The sequence below is a fragment of the Capsella rubella genome, unplaced genomic scaffold (genome assembly GCF_000375325.1).
Source record: "Capsella rubella cultivar Monte Gargano unplaced genomic scaffold, Caprub1_0 scaffold_1, whole genome shotgun sequence".
In the NCBI taxonomy this organism is placed as follows: Eukaryota; Viridiplantae; Streptophyta; class Magnoliopsida; order Brassicales; family Brassicaceae; genus Capsella; species Capsella rubella.
Genome location: NW_006238923.1, coordinates 3147615 through 3171737, shown reverse-complemented (window position 1 = coordinate 3171737; position 24123 = coordinate 3147615). Strand labels below are relative to the sequence as shown.

Sequence of the window (24123 nt, the reverse complement as noted above, 5' to 3'; positions counted from 1 at the left end):
AAGCCCATAAGACCATCCTTGTCGTCTTCCCCAAACACAACTTTCCACTTCTGGTTATTGCCTTCATTAAACAACTACCCCCTTCCCTCCTTCCCATCTCTCTTTCTTGTTTTTATATTAATAATCCTTTTTACTTTTCATCTTATCTTTCGTATGATTCTCTTCAAATCTAATCTAATTTAAAGAAGATCACCCCTCAACTTTGTTCTTCCACTTTACTGTTTTTTTTTTCTCCTCATTACCCAGTCTTACTCTTACTCACATCGGTGAAAAATATCTAAAACTTTAAAAATTCCATTAAAAGACTCTCTTTTTTTTTCTTTGAATTCCAGAAAGGTGCCAACTTTTTTTTTATATATAAGTATATCATATCTTCGCTTACTGTTCTGTTTTAGTGAGCAAACTGTTACCGGCGAAGCCGACCCTGTTCTTGATTTGTGTGTGAGATTTGTCTTTTATCCAAATTAAGCTTTTTTATCTTTTATTTTTATTCGATTATAATATACTATATAACAATTTGCCCATACTCTGAGACATGGGCATACGTATTTGGGTGGTCCCTTCATCTTCGTCGTCTGTGTTAGGGAGCACAAATAATAGAGAGTAGAGAGACGTAGCAGACCAGAGAGAAGAGGCGGTGATCGAGGTCTAGATTTAGTATAACTAAACCAACCCAAGAAAAAAACTTCTGAAGAGTGTGACTAGACAAGATCTGATCATGGTTTCTTGAATCTTCCTCTTCTTCTTCTTCTTTCTTCTCTTTAAAGGTAGCTACTTTCCCTTTCCCAAAGTTTCCTCCTTTCTTTATTTGTATATATATATGTTGAAGCTTTCTTCCATTGTTTTCTGCTTAGAGCTTAGCAGCAACTAGACTCACTCTTTATACTCTGTAAGCTCTTCCCGGGGTTGCGTTACTTTTGTGATTAATCCTTACTTTGAAGTTAATTAGTTTTAAGCTATTTCTCTATTGACTGTTGTCATCAATAACCCTCCGTGTTTTCTGCCAATAAAAGATTTTTTGATCTGGCTTGATGTGTGCTTGTTTTACTCAGATTTTGTAGCCTCTGATCATTTATGAGAAGAAGCATCCAATTTATCTCATCCTAGCTCTCGTCACTTTTAAGATTGCTTTCGCTGTGGGACTTTATTACTCCTTTCTGAAAGGTATAACTATAACGACTCTCAAGAGTTTATATCAAGTCTATTTTATGTATTGCTTAGCTGTGTTTGGATGTTGAAAGGCATCATTTTTCTCTGATCCTCGTTATTGTTAGTATCTGTCAAGTTGATGGTCCCTGTTGAGTATCTACGACCATTTGTGCTACATGTTAATTGTCCCATCTTGTTGATTTTGGATTTTTGGATGACTTCAATTGATAGTGTTCATGGAATCTTGACTCCTTAGCTATGTCCTTACACATCATACTTAAGTTGGCTCAGTTGCTTTGAGAATGGTAAATCATTGAATAGTGGAATATAGCAGAATGATTCCTGCACCTGTTGTGTTCTATTTTTGGTTTTAGCTAGGCAGACTTTCTCGATTGAGTTACTCGAGTAGTCCATGCCTCTTTTTACTTTGAAAGGAACTTGAGCTGTAGCGACAATTTAGTGTTTGAAAATTCTTGATTCTTAGTGTTTTAAGTTTATGCTTATGCATTTTATTCTATGACTGGTGCTTTTGTGTTCATATGATTACCGCATGAATATTTTCCTCTATATAAAATTTTTGCACTTATTTTTGTTGTATTGTCTGTGTCAGGAAAACAATGTCAGGGTCTAGGCCGAGTCAGTCCTCTGAGGGCTCAAGGCGATCAAGGCACAGCGCTAGAATCATTGCGCAGACCACTGTAGATGCGAAGCTCCATGCTGATTTTGAGGAGTCAGGCAGTTCCTTTGATTACTCAACCTCGGTGCGTGTCACTGGCCCGGTTGTGGAGAACCAGCCACCGAGGTCTGACAAGGTGACCACGACTTATCTTCATCACATACAGAAGGGAAAGCTGATTCAGCCCTTTGGTTGTTTGCTTGCCTTGGATGAGAAGACTTTCAAAGTCATTGCATACAGCGAGAATGCTCCGGAGTTGTTGACAATGACCAGTCATGCAGTTCCTAGTGTTGGCGAACACCCTGTTCTAGGCATTGGAACAGATATAAGGAGTCTTTTCACTGCTCCTAGTGCATCTGCATTGCAGAAAGCCCTTGGATTTGGAGATGTCTCTCTGTTGAATCCCATTCTTGTGCACTGCAAGACTTCTGCAAAGCCCTTTTATGCGATTGTCCACAGGGTTACAGGGAGTATCATTGTCGACTTTGAACCGGTAAAGCCTTATGAAGTTCCGATGACAGCTGCTGGTGCCTTACAATCATATAAGCTCGCTGCCAAAGCAATCACTAGGCTGCAATCTTTGCCCAGTGGAAGCATGGAAAGGCTTTGTGATACAATGGTACAGGAGGTTTTTGAACTCACGGGGTATGACAGGGTGATGGCTTATAAGTTTCATGAAGATGATCACGGTGAGGTTGTCTCCGAGGTTACAAAACCTGGGCTGGAGCCTTATCTTGGTTTGCATTATCCAGCCACCGACATCCCTCAAGCAGCGCGCTTTCTGTTTATGAAGAACAAGGTCCGGATGATCGTTGATTGCAATGCAAAACATGCTAGGGTGCTTCAAGATGAAAAGCTTTCCTTTGATCTTACCTTGTGTGGTTCTACCCTCAGAGCACCGCACAGCTGCCATTTGCAGTACATGGCCAACATGGATTCAATTGCATCTCTGGTTATGGCGGTTGTAGTTAACGAGGAAGATGGAGAAGGGGATGCTCCTGATTCTACCACACAGCCTCAGAAAAGAAAGAGATTATGGGGTTTAGTGGTTTGTCATAATACGACTCCTAGATTTGTTCCATTTCCTCTCAGGTATGCCTGTGAGTTCTTAGCTCAAGTGTTTGCGATACACGTCAATAAAGAGGTGGAACTGGAGAACCAAATTGTGGAGAAGAACATTTTGCGCACACAGACACTCTTGTGTGATATGTTGATGCGTGATGCTCCACTGGGTATTGTGTCGCAGAGCCCCAACATAATGGACCTGGTGAAATGTGATGGAGCAGCACTCTTGTATAAAGACAAGATATGGAAACTGGGAACAACTCCAAGTGAGTTCCATCTGCAGGAGTTAGCTTCATGGTTGTGTGAATACCACACGGATTCAACAGGTTTGAGCACTGATAGTTTGCATGACGCTGGGTTTCCGAGGGCTCTATCTCTTGGGGATTCAGTATGTGGAATGGCAGCTGTAAGGATATCATCGAAAGACATGATTTTCTGGTTCCGTTCTCATACCGCTGGTGAAGTGAGATGGGGAGGTGCCAAGCATGACCCAGATGATAGGGATGATGCAAGGAGAATGCACCCGAGGTCATCGTTCAAGGCTTTTCTTGAGGTTGTCAAGACAAGAAGTTTACCTTGGAAGGACTATGAGATGGATGCAATACACTCCTTGCAGCTTATTCTGAGGAATGCTTTCAAGGATGGTGAGACTACCGATGTGAATACAAAGGTCATTCACTCTAAGCTAAATGATCTTAAAATTGATGGTATACAAGAACTAGAAGCTGTGACCAGTGAGATGGTTCGTTTAATTGAGACTGCTACGGTGCCAATATTGGCGGTTGATTCTGATGGATTGGTTAATGGTTGGAACACAAAGATTGCTGAGTTGACTGGTCTTTCGGTTGATGAAGCAATTGGGAAGCATCTCCTCACTCTTGTTGAAGATTCTTCAGTGGAAATCGTTAAAAGGATGCTAGAGAATGCATTAGAAGGTAACTCTCCTCCTAATTTATACTGAGTTGCTAAGAATCTTCCAACTAGATTGCACGGTTCAAGTTTCAATTGAGAATCATAGTCGAAGAAACTTGGTGCAGTGTGTTGTTTCTGATTCTTAATGATGAATCACGTATGTTGGTTTGCTTTTTTCTCTTCTAAAACACTGAAGCCGAGCCTATATAAACTTCACTTGCTTATCTATGCAGGAACGGAGGAGCAGAATGTCCAATTTGAGATCAAGACACACTTGTCCAGGGCTGATGCTGGGCCAATAAGTTTAATTGTAAATGCATGTGCAAGTAGAGATCTCCATGAAAACGTGGTTGGGGTGTGTTTTGTAGCCCATGATCTTACTGGCCAGAAGACTGTGATGGACAAGTTTACTCGTATTGAAGGTGATTACAAGGCGATTATCCAAAATCCAAACCCGCTGATCCCGCCCATATTTGGCACCGATGAGTTTGGATGGTGCACAGAGTGGAATCCAGCAATGTCAAAGTTAACCGGTTTGAAGCGAGAGGAAGTGATCGACAAGATGCTCTTAGGAGAAGTCTTTGGGACGCAAAAGTCATGTTGTCGTTTAAAGAATCAAGAAGCCTTTGTAAATCTTGGGATTGTGCTAAACAATGCTGTGACCAGTCAAGATCCAGAGAAAGTGTCGTTTGCTTTCTTTACAAGAGCAGGCAAATATGTAGAGTGTCTGTTGTGTGTGAGTAAGAAACTGGACAGGGAAGGTGTAGTGACAGGTGTCTTCTGTTTCCTGCAACTTGCCAGCCATGAGCTGCAGCAAGCGCTCCATGTTCAGCGTCTAGCTGAGAGAACTGCAGTAAAGAGATTAAAGGCTCTAGCATACATCAAAAGACAGATCCGGAATCCCCTATCTGGGATTATGTTTACAAGGAAAATGATAGAGGGCACTGAATTAGGACCAGAGCAGAGACAGATTTTGCAAACTAGTGCATTATGTCAGAAGCAACTAAGCAAGATTCTTGATGATTCGGATCTTGAAAGCATTATTGAAGGGTATGCAAGAATCGAAGTTTCTAATCTTTCAAAAGTTTACCTGCTTTCTTATGTTGTGATTTGACTGCGCAGGTGTTTGGATCTGGAAATGAAAGAGTTCAGCTTAAACGAAGTGTTGACTGCTTCCACAAGTCAAGTAATGATGAAGAGTAACGGAAAGAGCGTACGAATAACAAATGAGACCGGAGAAGAAGTAATGTCTGATACTTTGTATGGAGACAGTATAAGACTTCAACAAGTCTTGGCAGATTTCATGCTGATGTCTGTTAACTTTACACCATCCGGAGGTCAGCTAGCTGTTACAGCGTCCCTGAGGAAGGATCAGCTTGGGCGTTCTGTGCATCTTGCTTATCTAGAGATCAGGTAAAATATTCTTAATCAGAATGCACAATATGATGTTAAAGAAAAATGCATTGAGGATATTGGGCGTATGAAAACAGGTTGACGCATACGGGAGCTGGGATACCCGAGTTTTTACTAAACCAAATGTTTGGGACTGAGGAAGATGTGTCAGAAGAAGGATTGAGCTTGATGGTTAGCCGGAAACTGATGAAGCTGATGAATGGAGATGTTCAGTACTTGAGACAAGCTGGGAAATCGAGTTTCATTATCAGTGCGGAACTTGCTGCAGCAAACAAGTAGTCCCCAAAAGAAAAGGGGCCAGTATCACTAGTTTTACTTTGTTTGCAACTTTCCTTTATCACTTTTGTTTTCGTTTTCGAATTTGAATAACGATGATATATCCATCCATTTACATCTTCTGTGAGCTCTTTTCTGAAGCTGTATATATGGATGCATATCTATCTCCTCTTGAGTGTTTTGGTTTCATGATGTATCATTCAAAAGTTGATGTATGAGAAATAAGCTAATCCATTGTCTCAAACAAATACTATATAGTCTGACAATCTCCTCCTAAGGTTAGGTTCCATTCAGATTTTACTGACTTATTCTTGTCTCTCTGCGTGATCATCAGTACAGTTTGATGATAGAGAGGATATGCTTAATGCGCTGAATTGCTGAAGCTAGAGTCAATGCCTTGTGGTTAGGGCAACAAGCCAGAGTTTACAGGTAATATATGGTCCTTAACCACGTTGCAAGAACTGTTGGTTACAAACAATTAACTTCAGCTTAACTCCATAAAGAAGAGACTAGACTTCTACCTTCTACAGGGATCTAGTTAGCTGGCCATATGGATTACACTTAGTTTTGAACAAAGATGCACATGGGGAAGTATGATCTTATTAATTAATTAATCAATTTTATATTCAATCCCATACGCAAGAGTCTCTCAAGTTGATTATTTTATATCAAGGTAGCTTACCTGTTTGCATATCTCATTTGAAAGCTTTTAGATTAGATCAACCTCGACTTCCTACCTGTTTTTAGTCAACTTTAAAGCAAAACTAACAAAATTGGATTATATAAAAGATAAGAATACATGAGACAATGGAGCTCAAAATGCACTGTGAAAGATCATAAGTTATTGGATTATTACAGAAGACAAATCAAAGTGGAATAAAAAGATCTTTCCTTTATCAAACAGAACCGGTAAAAAAAAAACAAATAACTGTAATGAATATATAAAGAGATCATTTCTTGGGTTGGAACTTGGATTTGATATGTTTGACAGTTCCTGAAGATGTCTGGAAGGCTTGAGCCAAGATGTTGTCAGGAACAGGAGGAGTAGAACCAAACAAAGTAGCACCAAGGGATTGGGTTCCAGGAAGCTGACTATTGAAAGCTGAAATAACAGAGGCAGGGACACGACCATTGTTCTTCTGGAAATGGACAAGTCCTTTAGGGAAAGCAAAGACATCTCCTTTCTTGAGAGATTGAGAGATGAGCTTATTGGCGGTGGTGAGGAACCCAACGTCGAGAGTTCCTTCGAGGACAAAGACAACCTCAGTGGCACGTGGGTGGGTGTGAGGTGGGTTTAAACCCCCTGGGGCGTAGTCGATACGAGCGAGCGAGACACCGAGTGTGTTGAGTCCAGGGATGGTCATAACGTTGGCTCCAGTGACCAAGGCACCGAATGTGTTGTTAGTGAGACCTGGGTTAGCTATACCTTGTGAGAAGAAATCGGCTGATGTTACTGTAGCTGCGTCTTTACAAGGAAAGCCATTGATCTTGATTCCTGCAAGAAAAAGAAAGAAAAGAGACTAAAAATTGAAGCTTTACCTTTTTTTTAGGTAAGTGGAAAGATGGTTTTAAAAAGTAGAGATTTATTTATTGATGAAATACCGGAGGAGAGATCAGCGACGCAGAGATCTTGGAGCATGTCCGGATCTGCGGAAGCGGAGATGAAGAAGAAGAAGAAGACGGTGGTGAGACCGACGAGGAGGAGGAGGAGAGTTTGAGGTGGGGAAGAAGCCATGGTGTTTGGTAAGTGGTGGTGGGACTGTAACAAGTCGAGAATTATTGTTTATAAAGGAGAAGAATTGAAGAGAGTCTGACTTTTCTCGTTGAGAAGAAGAATGAAAAAGCAAGCAACATGCCTCCTCCTTCTTGTTCTCTCTCTCTGCCATAAAAGAAAAAAATATATACAAACGTCAAAGGTCAACGAATACTAAACGGATGGATCAAGGCTTCCCATTGAAAAAGTATGAGATGGTTCATACAACACTAGTTTTGGTATTACACGGTATTGATATTTCTAATGTCTATTACACAAAAAGTTTGATTATGATTACCTAAAATGTTTAAATGTATATCAGCGAGGTAATAACTGTTGTCTTATCTGTGTATATATTTAAAGCTAATGTGCTTCGATTTATTTAGCTTTTTGTCTAACTTGTAGCCTCCCTATCTAATTTGGTCATCGTGGGAGAATCATATCAACACGCTCGGTAGCCCTGGGCATATAATCCGGATCCGAAAAAACCGATCCGAACCGATCCGAAAAATCCGATTTGGATCGGTTTCGGTTACTATGTAAAAACCGATCGGATTTTATGTTGAACATGATTCGGATTTCGGATTTAAACCGATCCGAACCGAAATCCGATCGGTTATCTGCTAACCCGAATACACATGGTCTAATACATCACATAGTATACATATAATCTCTATGTTTTTGTACTTCAACGCTCAAACCTCTTTTTTACGTCGGATTGTTCGGATTTAGAGTGTAAGTTTCGGATTTATAGTGTAGAATCCGAATCCGAAACCGATCCGAAATATGATTCGGTTTAAACTCGGATTTGTAATAAAATTTGAAAACCGATCCGAATCCGAAAAAATCCGAACCGATCCGATCCGAAAACCAGTCGGATTCAAATCGGATTCTATATATCCCAATCCGAAAAATCCGAACTCCGAATAATCCGATCCGATCCGATCCGAAAATCCGAACGCCCAGGGCTAACGCTCGGTGGCCTCACCGTTTCTATGCAACGACCGTGTTTAAGGGTCAAGTCTTCTTCACACGAGCGTTGTGAAGCGCGTGAAGCTTATCCGTCATAGTCTTTAATGGGTTGGGTGTATCGATAGTTTTGGGCTTTAGTTTTGTATTTAAAGTCTTCATCTAAGATGACGCGTATGCATTGAAGGGACCCACCACATCCATCTCGTTTTCAGTTTCTTTTATTGCTTGCTTATACACGGCGCCGTTTTTGTTGCTTATTTTATAATATGACTCATACTAGTATATGAGAAGGATTAGTGAGAAATGTATTTAAATAGAATTGATTGAATTTATAGTGAAAATATTAAACTTCCAAAAGAGTTTTTGTGACTATAGAGAAAAGGTTGATTTGAAATTTCGTTTCTCTCAGCCCCAACATGATTTAAAGAACAAAAAAAAAACAAAGATAACATGATTTTTTTTTGGTGAACAATATAACATGATTTTAGAGAGAACGATTATGTAATATGATTTGTATTTATTTTTTCTTTGTATTCATCTTCAAATAATTGGCAAGGAAATTTAATATTCGCTTAATCTAATCAAACAAATTATTTTGGGTAAAAAAATTGATTAAATCTTTGTCGTGTAGCTTTTGAATTCTTCCAAGCATCTGAAAATTCTTTCCACTTTTTCATGGTCATTTAAGGTCATTTGTTTATTTATTTGTATTATGCTAATTTTTCAAAATGTTTGAAGATATGACTTTCGGATCTGCAGATAATTGTGAAAGAACAAAATTGGAAATATATATTGTGAGATTTATAAGTCTGAATATTAAAGGAATAATAAATAATAAAATCCTAAAATTAGTAAACCCTATTTGCACCACTTAAGTTTAAAAGGGCAGTCACAAAGTTATTTAAACCTAGTCATGAGGTGAGGTGGTAATAAAGTCACGAGAACCTTAAGTTTTTTTAAATTAATGATCAAATGAGGTGTCAAGAAGCATGTTTTGAATATGTAAATCTTAGAATTATGCAATCTGTGATTCACATTCTGAATGGGAAGATCATGACTCATCATGATCTATAGAATCCTTTATCTTATTAGAAGGAAACAAAAATATACAAATAATTAAATGTCTCCTATGACTGGGTACTTAATGCAATTATCACTCTCACAATCTGGTCTTCATTATAATTGAGTTTCCATATAAAAAACCATGACTAGTTTATAGTATAAAAGACCAGCTGGGTCAATGCTTTTCTTTGGATCATATATACAATCACTGACCACTTTCATATTCGCTTCGTTCAAATTCATTGAGAGGAAAACAATGAAAACGTTTTTGTGGGGTTGGAGTACTCTCGCAGGATCACTCATTCTCTTCAGCATTCTTGCAAATGGGGAAATGGGTTTTGACGAAATGGACATGTTGAACGATTTCAATGGAACAAATGACGCAAATGTTCTGATGGTAGGACTCACTCTTGTCCAAGCCGCTGCTTCTAAAGGAGCGGGTAACTATCTTCTTCTCATTCATAATTCAATTAATTGAGGTTTAGGTTTCAAATATTCGAATTGAAAAACGTTCTTTTCTTATAAATTTATTCAAATAAAATAAAAATCAAATTTCGCATATGCAGTATTAACATATAGTATCAGTTTAATGAGAATGTATCTATATAGAAAGTGTTGCTTTTGATTTTTGCTTTTAATTTATAATTAAGTATTAACAATAGAATTTTGTTTTCAATATGTAATTTTGCAAACGAAATATATATAGTTTAGCACTATAAAGTTTCTTGATTGACACTTTCATGACGCAAGGAAACATTATTTTACTTGTGGCAGTGTGTCTGGATGGGTCAGTGCCTGGATATCATTTGTGTCGCGGTTATGGTTCAGGAGCGAACAACTGGATCATTCAGTTACAGGTTCTGACACTAAAAGATATGTAGCTAGCTAGGCTCTAATTTTATTTTAGCTAGGCTCTTATTACTTAGGACTTTGTGTATATTTTTTGGACTTGTGTATAAATATATATCGCGCCATAATATATAGTAATAGAATAAGGCTAACTAATAGTTTTGTTGAAAGGGAGGTGCGTGGTGTGACAGCATAAAAAATTGTCAGAACCGTAAGAGTAGTGGTTATGGATCGTCTATGAAGATGGAGAAAGAGTTAGCCTTTTTAGGAATACTAAGCAACAAAGCCGCTGAAAATCCAGGTTTCTTCTCAAGATCCATTATATATATGTTGGTGAAATCGTTAATTAATTGATCGAGTGTTTTGTTACAAAATCAATGTTGCAAGATTTTTACAACTGGAACAAAGTAAAAGTCCGGTATTGTGATGGCGCATCCTTTGGAGGTGATAGCGAAAACAAGGTTTGCAAAAAAAAAATTAAAGTTATATATGAACATATATCTCTTTGCTTTTGATCATTGTCACATGATCGATCATCTTGAAATATTTCATAATTAGGAATATTAACTTCGGTTCCTATGGTTATGCTTTAATTCAGGCGGCGCAGCTTCAGTTTAGAGGAAAACGTATATTCTTAGCTGTCATGGAAGATTTGATGGCGAAGGGAATGCGTCAGGCAAAACAGGTTTATACATGTTTTTGACTTGATAATTAATCACTTAAATATGTTATTTTAATTAAACCCTAATTAAGTTGGTCATACTACCTTCGATTAAGGCTTTGCTCAACGGATGTTCGGCTGGGGGTCTTTCAGCGATTTTACGATGCGATGATTTCAGTAACTTGTTTCCTCCTACCACCAAAGTTAAATGCATGAGCGATGCTGGCTTCTTCCTCGATGCGTTAGTCACATTTGTTTTTTTTTTCTTGATGACAAAACTAGTGTGTTTGATTGGTAGTATGACTTGTGTCTTGTTTGTAACTGAAGCGTTGATGTAGCTGGAGGTCATTCTATACGGCGTATGTATTCTGGTATTGTAAACACCCAGGTACGTACGAGTATAACGTGTTTTGCTGTAAATATAGTTTGGGAGAGAGAGATCGTTGATGGCTAATAAAAAATTGTTATTTTATTTTTTCAACTTCTAGGGTTTGCAAAACACACTTCCTCGCACCTGCACAAGCCATATCAGTCCAGCTTTGGTATTTCATAACTCTTTTATTTTTGTGTTTATGTTGTTTATAGTGATGCTATGGGTCCTCGTTAACTTAACTTGCTTTGAATATACCTCAGTGTCTCTTCCCTCAATACATAATCAACCAAGTCAAGACCCCGTTGTTTATTCTCAACTCGGGAGTTGATGCGTGGCAGGTTATTTATAATTCCTTCTCTTTTATCTTTCGGATTCTTGTCCGTGATGAAAAAATATATATAGGAATTCATTGGTCTGTCTTGAAGAAATCTTGTTTCTTTGCAGATCGGGAATAGCTTAGCTCCACCATCGGCTGATCCGAGTGGCAGTTGGCATAACTGCAGCTTCAGCTTCAGGTGCACTCCCTCTCAGAAGCAATTCTTGCAAGGTAATAATTATAGTCATGTTTTCATGAAACCTACCACTCTTTGATCTAAACATGCATAGCTGATCAAGATCATCATTGTTTCTTGCTTGGAATATCCGAGTGATTCAGGTTTCACGACAAGCATGCTAAATGCGCTAAAGACCTTTTCGACGTTTAGGAAGAATGGAGTGTTGATTACCTCGGGATGGGCTCATTGTCAAACGGAGAGACAAGATGCTTGGTTTCCTGGAAACTCTGGAGCCGGTAAAGTTAAGGTGAGAACAAACAAAACTCTAATAGTTTTTACAACTAATCTGAAAATATTGATTTGAACATAACAAAGTAATGCTTGTGCCTTTGTGTTGTTGGAAAAACGAAAACAGGGGATTGCTGTAGCAGTTGGAGATTGGTTTTTCGAAAGAAAAAGCTCATAGGCTTTATATACAGTATATGATTATCCTTGTGACATTAGCAAAAACCGTCATTATGAAATGTTTGTTTTACTTTATCATCCCCAATCAACTAAAATTGACACAAAGGCAGAGTTGGAATATACATATACATGTATCATTGTATCATTGTCTTTATCAATCATATAGTCATAAAACCTAACGTCCTATGTTATTTCTCCATTTCTTTACGCACAAGGGAACCTTTAAAACCTTCCAAGTTTCACTATCGGAAAATTAAGGATGCTATTTGTCTAATTATATCAGCATCGTGACTAGTGCCGCGACACGTTTTCAGATTTTCCGAATGATGTTTGATAATTATAAAATATATAGTATATTTTCGACGTCAAATATATAAATTTAAATATTAATAAGTAAGCAAATCATAGGAGATTAAAAAAAAAAAAGGCAAAGATTTCATTTCACGACATTCTCTAATTTTGTTTTCCCCTCATTTCGTTACTGACAATTTATCTTCTTTTTTAATTGCTAACAAACCGCGACAAGTGTTTCTGTTAATCATCCTCACATAACAACATAAGCCAATCAAAGCTAACACAATGATTGGTTATTTGGTTTATAATGTAGCACCAATAATTCGTTTCACATGCGTTCTCGCGTTCCACTAAACCTTATTATAACGCAAATGCATGTATAATGATACCTTTAAAACCTTCAAACATGATTAATCTTTTGGTCGGTAAATAACTAATATACACGTTTACCACCACAAAAAAATCACCCTTTTACAACTTTTATTTTCTAAATATTTCCCCTTTTTATATATATATGTTGAGCTTTTGTTGCTTTAAAGTCAAACAAACATTTGATACTCGATCTTTTTTTACTTACCGGTCTAGTTATTGCGTTTGGTTATTTCTAAAAGTAAAAAATAAATAAAAAGGTGGCTGTTTTTGGATTGGAATATTAAAGATAGTGTTATAAAGTAAGCTTATTTGCTTAAAGAATACTAATAAAAATGAAAATCATCACATCACTTCCTTTCTCGTTTATTAAGGTCAAATCCCCGAGCTATTCCTAATTTTTCTAACGGCGAAAGAATATTCCGATGCCGGCCAAAACATAAGTTTCTGGTCAATGGGGACAATTCCAATTGTCTGACAAGACTCTTATTAAAAGCACAGACAGACAAGAAGATTAAACATAAAGAACACAGTTAAAAATAAAAATAAATAAATAATACTCCTCTGTTCCTTAATATAATGTTTGAGAAAACGTATTTAAACTCTGGTTCTTTAGAAAAGAAAAGAAAAAAAGGTGTCCCTTCTAATTAGCTGAGCTAATATCCCACTTAAGTTTATTTATCATTTTTTGTTTTTTAATATAATGTTTTCTTTTGTCGTTTAATTAATTACAGGTCTGAAAAATGGTGAAGGATGTGACTTTGGATCACAATTCGTTCACGGAAATAGACAGAAACAGATTTATTACGTTCATCATTGTTCTTCGATGGATTAATGGCAAACACAGACCTCTCTCTGATGATTCATCAATAGTAATAATACTACACACAAATCTTGATAACAAAACAAAAAAAAAAAAGTATATAGTATGATGATACCGAAAGGTTTGCAAAAGAAAGAAGAATATTTGACGTATAAAACACACTTCAAAGTTCAAACATAAACATAGAAATAAAGACAGCTCGCTTTTTCTTTCTTTTTTTACCCATGAAAATATACAGAACACTTAAAATCCACTGTACGTATTGTATGTATTGTATATCTTTTTGTTCTCTACATCTGTTAGAATTAAGAAAAAAAAAAAAAAAAGAAGCTAAAGGGACTGACCAAAAGAGACTGCCATTCTCTGAAGATCCTTGGAAAACACGTCACTAGCTTCAGCTGTGACCAAGTTCTCGTTTTGGCTTTGGCTCCAAGGATCTGTCATGTTCGAAACACTGGCTAAGTAATCTGTCTCTGATTTAATGTAGATTGGTTGAGTGCTTTGACTCTGTACAGTGCTCCCTATGAAGAACGGTGTGTTCAAATACTCTGACCATTTTATTTCTTCCAAGTTATGATTTGGTTTGACTTGTGAAGATACAGTAGAAGAAGAGTTTGGGATTGACCATGAGAAACCGCCGTTGTCGAAGAAATTTGCAGTGTTGTTGTTTGTTTGAAATTCCCAATTTGGTGCAGCCGATTTCACATGTTCTCCTCCGGAGACAGGACTCGAACTATTGTCCTGGGGGAGACTAATCGAGGGCTTTACGCATACCGGCGTCTGAAAGACAGAGCCAACAACCATGTTTCCGGAGCTAAACTGCGGCGGAATCATCGAACAGAGTGAAGAATCAGTCGTAACAGAGAGGCCGAGACTGGAGTTGAAGTTAAGCTTCTGAAAACCGAAGAAGTCGGAGAAATCAGATGGCCTTTCGAGGAAGAAGTCTTGGTTAGTTGCAGAGGAGGAACTAGGAGACTTGTGGTCGTTACCGATTCTTTTGTTGTTGCTTGTAGTTGTTGGTTTGTCTCTGTCGCTAAAGCTCTCAACTTCGGAGATGGGTTTGTGTGTGTTTGGGTCAATACCTCTCTGTTTTAGTTTCTTCTTGATGCTTGAGTTCCATAGATTCTTGATCTCGTTGTCGGTTCTACCCGGAAGCCTTGACGCAATTTGTGACCATCTGATTAAAAAACAGAGCATAGCCAAGAAAAACAGAGGAGCCCTTATTAAGACATAGTTAAAACAGAGGAGAGCTCCCAAAAAAAAAAAAAAAACAGAAAAAGGAATCTTTGGACAAAAGAACATGATCCTCTGTTTTCTCTGACAGCATTATGTTTGGTAACTAATAATTACCTATTTCCGAGGGCAGCGTGAAGTTCGACAATGAGATTCTCTTCCTCTGGAGAGAAAGCACCTCTCTTTAAATCAGGTCTCAAGTAATTGATCCATCTTAGTCTACAACTCTTACCGCATCTCTGTAAACCTGCGTAACAGACTCAGTTTTGTTATTACAAAAAGTAGCTTTATTTATTTATTTATAATATGGGAATGAAGGAAGAAGACCGTTACCAGCGAGTTTAGGAACAGAGCTCCAGCAGCCATGGCCGTGATTAGTGATGTGGTTGAGAAGCTTCTCGTCTTCTTCAGGAGACCAAAGCCCTTTTCTCAGCTTTTGTTTGTAACAGCAAGAATGTCTACCCATTTAGTTATCGAAGCTGCAATGCTGCGGCAAAGGTAAACAATGAAAGAGAAGAAGAAAGCTCTTTTGTTCTTTACAAGTATTGAAAAGAAAAAGAGTTTTGAGCAGAGAGAATGTATAAGAAACCTTTGAAGATGAATGGAATCTAAAAGAAAAAAAGGTAGAGAAAATGAAGTAACAGATCTGCAGAGAGAGAGAGGGAGAGAGTATTAATAGAACTAAGAAAAGTCACTTTCTTCACAAGGATTTGTTTGTTGAATTCTATGCTCCTCTCTTTTACTAACTAAATGTCCTTTTTCTAAAAAGTAAAATTTTCTTAGAGAAAAGATGCAAAAGTATGTAATTTTATATCAGTTATGTAGAAACAATCTTGATTGGTCCACGTTGGATTGGCTCGAACCAATGGTGAGAAAGTTAAGGTTAAGAGATGTGAGTTTTGACCTTAATATCACCCTAATCATCATCACACATCCGTCATCTCTACATGGACCCATTGTGATCATACGTTTAAACGCAGCGATTAAAGTATGATCGACATATGTATATTAATTTCATTCTAATCAATCGCCGATTTAGAAGTGTGTGAGTCTAAGTAGTGAAGACATGATCGTTCATGTTCAGCCTGTCCTAGATAACGTTACGAACCACTCACTCTACGCAACCAAAACCGGCGTGGCCTTAGTACCTTTTTTTCTAGAGTTATTTTTTATTTCGGGTTGTTTTCCATGTACGTCAATACGTCATGGTATACACACAAATAGATGGTCGTATTGTTACGTAATAGGTCAATGCATGCGTTTATTCATGGAAAAGTATGGTACATCGAATATGACTCAAATTTTTCAAACCTATCGAAACACATTGACCTATTATGTAACATACTAATATTTGTGATGTGCGAGTTACTGAAAAAGAGTAGAAAACATGAAAGAAACAAATGTGACGATTAGAAGACCAATTCTAAAAATATTTTAACCTAAGCATAATCTGCGAACAGTGAAAACAAAGATATAGGTCACACGGACCTAATTAATTAAAACCATCAATTTTTACTAGAGCATGCAGTCCAGAGAGATGTTTACACAAAAAATCATTATAGCTATATAGTGAGAACGGAACAATCAGAATAAGAGAAAATATGGATTAGATTGGTGTGTGTGTGTGTGTGTGTGTGTGTGTACGTAGAAAAGAAAGAGGACAAAGATGAGTAGTGTAGTTGTCGTCATGAAAGATTACTGCAACGAATTAAAAGCAAATGCTAAAAGAGGACTAAATATTTGCGAAGATGAAGGCATCGATAAAAGGAAATAATGGGAAAGGTTCATAACCAGCAAGAAATTGTCATCATTGGTTAATATTTCCAGAAATGATTAAATGGAATTAAATGGCTACGTAACGGAATTTAGCAATTTTGCTTTAAAAACATGGTTCCTTTTACAGATGAATGAGAATAATTTTAGTGTCTCTTTTGTTTGCTTTATACGTTTTTAAATTCGAAAAAATTGACTCACTTACTTACTCTTTGTCTTTTTTCTCTATCTTTTTTTTTCTTCTTTAATTTCTTTATGCCTTATAAAATTATATAATAGAGAGCTAGCTAGAGAGGGTATATTCTTTGTCCATCCACTTAAAACTTTCCCTCAAATATTCACATGTTGAATTTTGTAGCTTTCTTACGTTATCTAGCTAGAGAGTCGGCCTCTCGTTACACTCTTACCATTTTATCCATTTCTTTTTTTTTTTTTTTTGGGACCCTATCTTATAAAATATCTTGGAATAAAAATAAAAAAGACTACTTATCTTTTATAATCTAAAAACTTTACTAATTAAGTTTTTACTTTACAAAAAGAAGTCTGTTTTTGATATAAAAACAAGAGAATGTTAAGTTTTTTAACTATTGCAAGAAAATAAAAAGAGAGGAAGATTTGAGGAGAATGCTTGTTGGTATGGGTCTTTGGTGACTGTGTTCACTCTTGTGATACTTCATTACGATGTGGAAGAAGCAACTGGTGGTGGCTACAAGTGTTGCGCGCCTGCGCAGAACCGTGCAAATAGCTTCATTTTATTTAATTTTTTAAATCATAAATTTCAATTTTAGACTTCAAAAAGAAAAGAAAGCAAACGTAAATTAATACTAATAACATTTGCAGTCAATCGATTTTTATTACATTTTCTTCATTCGTTTTCAGAATTCGGGAATATTATCATGAAGCCTTTAACGAAGGAATATTTATATTGTTCATGAATGCCATTGTTCATGCAGGAACCCCAAAAAAAAAAAAAAACTCGTTCAATAATGTGTTTTTTTAGCTTTCTTATAAAAATAAGCAAAACCGACATGAAATGTCTCATTATCGAACACTAATAAAATAAAATTGATCGGTCTAGCTAACTAGTTGATTATATTGTATAATATCTCTAACCAAAGCTGTCAAAAGATACTTCGAGTTATATAATTCACCAAATGATTAATTTTACGAGAGAGAAGCCCCGAATACTAATAATTATAATATGGAAAAGACTTTGCAATTGGAGTTATTTTTCTCTTTATAAAAAAAAAATCATGCTCAATAAACTAATACCAATCAACACGTTCTTGGAGTATATCATGGGAAAAGAAAAAAACATTTAATTTTATGTGAGCAACGTACAACTATATAAAATATTAGTAACACCCTAAAAAATGGAACATATTCGATTAGGATCATGCATGATTGAGACCCATCATTTGTTCATCAATTCATCATCTCATGATTTTGAAGATAATCATATGAATATATCCGCCGCCAGCCCCTTCCATTATATGCTTGCAAACACCATATCTGCTTTCAGATTTTCTTTAGGCGTTGATTTTGATTTTGATTTTGATTAGGAGCATGCATCTCCTCTCTTTATATATATATATATATATTTGTTCTTAAAAACTTCTCAGATTGATTTCTTTCTTTTGAAGTTATTTCAGGGAACTAAAAACTCATCAAAACACTTTGCATTTCCTATGTAACTTTTTTCTCCAATAACTAAGAAAAAAGTGTAGTATCAAAATTAGGAGAACTAATATAGAGGTAGTAGTCATAGTGCAATAGAAGTTTTACATATATAGCTAGTAGTTTTGTATTACCGTAGCAGTTATTAAAACCAAAAGTCTATGTATATATATGAGAACATATGAGCTGTTCGCTCAGCCCAAGTATCAATCACTCGTCAGTTTATTTATTTATTTTTTAAAAGCTAATTAAGTATCATCAGTGTGTGTTAATTCCCTAAGGTGATTTGAAACTCTGTCCAAGTAGAGAAGTGAGGAAGTGTAACATCATAAAGTCGTTGTCGTTCGCCATTGTTACAACTCACAAGGATCATAACATCTTCGCCGACAAAACACATGGAGAAGAGGCTGTGCACTTAACACGTCGTCTCTTATAGTATAAACAGAGCTTTTCTTAAATCTAGGCCCTATTATGTTCTTCGGGTTCCCCATTTTTTTTCAAGGATTTCAGAAAATAACATATATGATTTGACGGCGGTTTAATTTGGTTTCAACATACGTTACTATGGATAATAATACATTACATTTTGAATTTGTAATCTGCATTTCTGCATTGTTTTTCTTTTCTGGATTTTCTTAATCGGGGCGTCTAGATTACTATATATGAAAAGAGTTGTTATGACAGTGAGTTCTAGCTCCAACAATCAGATTATATAATGTTGGTTTTGTATCCCAAAATTGATTTCGTTTACTTATTATTGAAGAACATAATAACCTTTTGTTGATATGTATTTTGTTAAAAATCAAGTGATGCAAAAACATTATAATAATTACTAGTTTTCTTGACTCCATCTGAACTTACATACATGATACATCAATGTATCTTGTTGTTTACTATGTACACTAGGTTTCTATAACTAAGATATTTTAGACCAAAATCTAGATTAAGCTATTAGCGGATATAACCACCAAATATATTGACTAACGAAAGATGCAACCAATAAAGGTTTGTGGAAGTGCATAATTTTTAATCACAATTTTTTTTTAAAAAAAGTTAATCGCGTTAAACAACGATGTTGATGGGAGATTTTTCGGCTTTATTTGTGTTAACAAGAATTTTATAAATTAGACAAAGAGAAAGGGACTAATTAATCTATAAAGTAAGAAGAGTATACAATTAGATTAAGAGGATGAAGTCACGGATAAAGAGAGAGAGAGAGGGCCCAATGAGGGAAGTGACCTCAATTTGTATACCATCTTAATTGGCCCGTTTAGCACTAATCCCATCATCAAGGAAACATTAGCACATGCATGCACTTGTACTAAGGTCCCTTTTCATTATTTTTTATTTTTAAGTTTCTTCTAAATCTTCCTCTCATAAATAATAAAAACAATGTTTTCAATAATTATATTATGCTTAAATTAAAAGGTGGAGGCTATTTATAAGTTCAAATAATTTAATAAGATCTTTTTGTGTCAACAATTACAACTTGAATTGTTATTGTCATAAAATATTACAACTGCCTTTTCCGATTGGTATAAATTAGGATTAAATGCTAATTAGATTTGACTTATTTATTTCTGAATGATACTATTCTAGTAAAACAATCTATTTGCATTATACGGGAAGAAGTCTATATAATCTACGTATGCTTATACTAATTTTACTAACTGCTTGCATCATTTGCTTTTCCCAAATCTGATAATTCGATTTTTGTGGTTGAGAATAATTAAGATCAAACTTAGAACAGAAGGCAAATAAATACTATTTCAAGTTTGATTAAAAGTGAGAAAAGAATGGTGGTAATGGTTGAATTTCTCTCTAATATGGCCCAAATCTAATTGGTAAGGAAAGACATAATCATACATAATCTCTTCGAGTTGTGGCCAAAAGCAAAATGATGTTTAACTTTTCTTTTGCTTTGCCACATTAATACCATTTTCTTCTCTTCCAAGTTATATATAATCTAAACCTCGTGTAATTCATCAATTTGTCTCCCTGGCTGTTTTGACGTGTCCGTTTTCTATTGCTTGAAACGTAACACATTCTTTTCCGTAATTAGTTAGAGTTGTCTAATCCACCTCCATTAGAAAAGATATAAAATCTAACCAAAGTCTAAACCCTTTTTTCTTCTGCTCTTTCCACTAGTTTAAAAAAAATAAAATTATCATATTAGTTGAGTTTAATAACTCCTACGAATCAAACTACACAAGGACGTGTTCATTGTAAGTTGGAACTTATTTGGTGCAAACATGTTTGTGAAAGTGCAGATCAGTTAGAGACGCAAGATAGGTGAAATATTGTTAAAACTCTGCTGGCTGTGTTGCTGTGTAAAAGAAACATCTCTATATAGTTGCTAGACAAGCACTTATGAGTTATGATGATGTAAACTACCTATGAGAAGTAAACATCTCCAACTCTGGTTTTCTAGCTCTACAGTGTACACTCCTCCCTGACCTAACCCTAACCGGCGATTCCCTTTCTTTTTTTCTCACTCATCTTTTGAAAATTTACTGTATCATATTATCATGTATGTTATATGTAATTATATACAGTATTACGTATTAAATAACTTATAAGTCTTCTATATACCTAACCTTCCAACACATGTTATCAAAGTAGATGATTTTCTTTTTCTGTATTTTTCAAATTTGGGTTCGGTATATCAGTTCAATAGCCCAGGAAAAATAGAAAAAGAAAAAGAAATAAATAAATAAAGTACTGTTTGACAAAATGGGTTAAGAAACCAAGCCCATCACGCTTGTTTAACCAGCCAGGTCCATAAGATATATGTAGTGACCCTCACAGTACGTCAAACCTTAGCTTCCCAAAATATTGATTTTTTTGGTGTAAGCGGTTTATAGAGACAGGACAGCAGAACCACCCAAAAAAGAAGAAGCTCTTCAGTATTGTAAAGAAGACAAATTAATTTTATTTAGTTTTGGCCTTTTTAGAATTGAATTGTTTGAATGCTACAGAATACAGATAAAACAATAATACATCAGTCGGTAAGTTTGTCTTTATGTCACGACGATCCACAAAACTGCTCAGAAGACGCCTGTTTTCTCTTAATCGGTTTCAAGTTACTATTGTTGTTATTCGTCCTTGTTTGATCTTTGGAACCCGGTAACTCTCTGGTCGAACCATTTTCGCTGCTCTTTTTCATCTCCATCGCTGAAGAACCAGCAAGGAAACCACCACCAGAGACACGTGGGTTTGCCATTGCCACTGGTTGTTGCACCCCCGAGGCTTGGAACTGTGGTCCGTGGTTGACTGAGGAGCCACCAGTATCACGGCTCAAATCAGGCAATCCCATTGCATAGGGCATTCCCATACCCATTGCCATTGCTGCTGCTGCTGCTGGGTAATGCCCCATACCCGGGGGGAACATAACCGGTGGCATGTAATAACCAGACGCCATTGACATGATCTGATGATGATGATGTTTGTGTTTAGATTACTAGTTTGCACAATAAAATATGGATATTCACAGAGTAATAGGAGTGTTACCTGTACTTGAAGTTGGAGCGACTTGAGATACTCTATTGCTTCATCTAGCATCGATGCTTTGTCCACCTTTACAATCATATAATGTGTTCAAGTTAGAAATGCTCATTAGAAACGAAAAATCTACGCTTTTTAGAGTTGGACAATCCTGTTTACAGTATGGTTTGGTTTGTCTTTTTTCAGTTTTGTAAATACTGACACCAATCATAACCATTGTAGTTCATTCGATTTGATGCAAGCTTAAGTTTATTTGCCAATGCTCCTTATCTTTGAAGAACAAAATCAAATGTGAGTAGATAAAGGAGAAAAACCTTACCTTGTTGCAGTTTGGAATGAGTTCTTGAAGGGCACGCATCTTCTCGTTAATCCTATCACGCCGTCTCTGAAATTTAAAGACAGTTAGCCACCAAATAGAGCAATCTTTATTTGAGTTTGAGAATGGAAAAAATCCTTTGGGGACTTCACACACTCACCCTTTCAGACAGATTATGCACTTCAGCCGAGCGGCTCCTTTTTGAACCCAAACCTGTTCGAGATGGCGCTGCTTCTTTTCTTCCATCCCCTGATTCTTCTTCAGCATCCTGCTCAACAATATTGAAAAGGAAAAAATGAAGATAACAGCAAAAAAACGAGTATTCATGTGAAATCAAATGTATATGAGTTTAACTCACTTCACTATGACAGTCAATGTCTTGAATATCTGAATGCTTTCTCTTTAAAGAAAGTGAAGGACTTTCGTATGGGCCATCGAGACTATTACCCGAACCAACAGAAGAACATACAACCGCCTTTTCACTCTCTTGGTCTTTTCTACATGAGTCCTCTGACATTAGGCAAGCCTTTTGGTTATTCATAGGCGTCGCAGAAGCAATAGACTCATTAAGAACCTTATCTTCAGAGTCTTTAGCTCCAAGAACTCTGGTCTGAAACACATTTGGGGGGCTCGGAGGACTCTTCTCTTTAGTGCCATGAGGGTTATCAATCTTAACTAAAGTTGCAGGGCGTAAGAAATGAGAAAAGTTGACCAAACTAGGCTTGTTACTAGGGATCAGTGTCTCTTGTGTCTGAGTCACCCGATCCGGATTGGTTTGTTGGCTAGGAGGATCTCTAGCTCTATCACTTCCATACAGAGAATGTGATTGGAAACCATTATACTGCGAGGAAGAAGCAGCGGGAGCTGATTCGTTGCCATTGTTTCTTCTCTGAAACAAAGGGAAAACAGTTTGATTTACAGCCATATCGCTTTCTTGCTCGTTGACAGTAACAGGAGACACATCACGCAAGAAATCAGAGCAATAGCCATCAAGGGATTGGTTATGATTCAACCATGGAACAAAGTCATCTTCTTGACTCATCCCCGTCATTAGTGATGGTACTGACATAGGGATCTCGTCCACCATCGTTGTCTTTGAGCCATTTCCAGTATCTCTAGCTCTCGAAGAGTTTGGTTGATGAACAGCTTGTGGTGGAGGAATGTTCCTCGATCTGCTTGACTGGCTTTGAGTTGAAATCTGACCATTTTCCCACACCAGCTCCACAACTTCATCCACAGGTCTGTTTTCCAAGACAGCAATCAGAAGAAAAGAAAAACATGAAACTGATGAAATTGAAACTAGAGAGTCTCTTAATAAGATATAGACAAGTGAATGGACTCACGGAGAAGGGTTGTTGTCTTGAGCAGACTCAAGCTTAGCATTTGCGAGCCTAAAAAGCTCAAACAGAGGCATGGTATAGCGGTTTGTAGACAGAGAATATTGATCCTGAAAAGGGAATTCACAAAATAGACCAAATAAGGCCAAGCAATACTTGCCAGAAACAGATATTGGTCAGTCTGCAATGCCCAAATTAGAAAACTTTCCATTCCCAAATTAGGAAAATGTGATGAAAAAAGAAATAGAAAAGAAATCAATGTCTCTATCAAATATGCAATATAAAAACAGCAGAGAGATTCGCTTAATTTAATGCCAAAATGATTAGTCAAACCAATTGTTTAATCACCACACTGAAGAAACTACGATTCAAAACATTACACTCATCAGCTCGACTTAATCAATCAATCATCTCTTAAACAAACAAAACAAACAAAAAATCAAAACTTTCGTCTTGTTCCCTAAATAGTAACAAGAGCCCAGAACACAAAAGATCAAAACTTTACTCTTCTTCTCTGATTTAAAACATATATCAATCATGCGTCGCTGACCTGAGAGAAGGGTTGTGCAAGAGAAGCTGAAGAAATCGAAGTCGGCGAAGAGAGAGAGAGAGAGAGAGAGAGAGAGAGAGAGAGAGAAGAGAGAGAGAGAGAGAGAGAGAGAGAGAGAGAGAGAGAG

General features: G+C 36.6%; 5 protein-coding genes across 5 annotated transcripts; 2 read left to right on the top strand and 3 right to left on the bottom strand.

Annotated features, from left to right (window-relative positions):
• The first annotated feature begins 82 nt into the window (after window positions 1-82).
• Window positions 83-5739, top strand: LOC17896877 (phytochrome A). Its single transcript, XM_006306555.2, has 6 exons — window positions 83-767; window positions 1053-1164; window positions 1760-3825; window positions 4036-4852; window positions 4925-5215; window positions 5293-5739. The coding sequence occupies exons 3-6, from the start codon at window positions 1767-1769 to the stop codon at window positions 5492-5494; spliced, it is 3369 nt and encodes a 1122-aa protein (XP_006306617.1). The 5' UTR covers window positions 83-767; window positions 1053-1164; window positions 1760-1766; the 3' UTR covers window positions 5495-5739.
• A 622-nt stretch (window positions 5740-6361) lies between these two features.
• Window positions 6362-7373, bottom strand: LOC17897263 (germin-like protein subfamily 2 member 1). The gene is made up of 2 exons (XM_006305518.2): window positions 7094-7373; window positions 6362-6986 (listed from the first exon to the last, which is right to left on the bottom strand). Exons 1-2 carry the CDS (start codon window positions 7224-7226, stop codon window positions 6442-6444), a joined length of 678 nt encoding a protein of 225 aa, XP_006305580.1. The 5' UTR covers window positions 7227-7373; the 3' UTR covers window positions 6362-6441.
• Window positions 7374-9534: 2161 nt separating this feature from the next.
• LOC17897916 (pectin acetylesterase 1) lies at window positions 9535-12198 on the top strand. Its single transcript, XM_006305966.2, has 12 exons — window positions 9535-9718; window positions 10053-10135; window positions 10299-10428; window positions 10515-10588; window positions 10726-10812; window positions 10905-11029; window positions 11116-11176; window positions 11277-11330; window positions 11422-11499; window positions 11606-11708; window positions 11817-11962; window positions 12071-12198. Exons 1-12 carry the CDS (start codon window positions 9535-9537, stop codon window positions 12119-12121), a joined length of 1176 nt encoding a protein of 391 aa, XP_006306028.1. The 3' UTR covers window positions 12122-12198.
• A 1514-nt stretch (window positions 12199-13712) lies between these two features.
• Window positions 13713-15484, bottom strand: LOC17898362 (transcription factor MYB61). Its single transcript, XM_006305067.2, has 3 exons — window positions 15173-15484; window positions 14957-15086; window positions 13713-14783 (listed from the first exon to the last, which is right to left on the bottom strand). Exons 1-3 carry the CDS (start codon window positions 15303-15305, stop codon window positions 13937-13939), a joined length of 1110 nt encoding a protein of 369 aa, XP_006305129.1. The 5' UTR covers window positions 15306-15484; the 3' UTR covers window positions 13713-13936.
• Window positions 15485-21196: 5712 nt separating this feature from the next.
• LOC17897209 (transcription factor PIF3) lies at window positions 21197-24115 on the bottom strand. Its single transcript, XM_006303110.2, has 7 exons — window positions 23997-24115; window positions 23453-23556; window positions 22468-23350; window positions 22270-22377; window positions 22113-22178; window positions 21800-21865; window positions 21197-21719 (listed from the first exon to the last, which is right to left on the bottom strand). Exons 2-7 carry the CDS (start codon window positions 23521-23523, stop codon window positions 21315-21317), a joined length of 1599 nt encoding a protein of 532 aa, XP_006303172.1. The 5' UTR covers window positions 23524-23556; window positions 23997-24115; the 3' UTR covers window positions 21197-21314.
• Window positions 24116-24123: the final 8 nt, after the last annotated feature.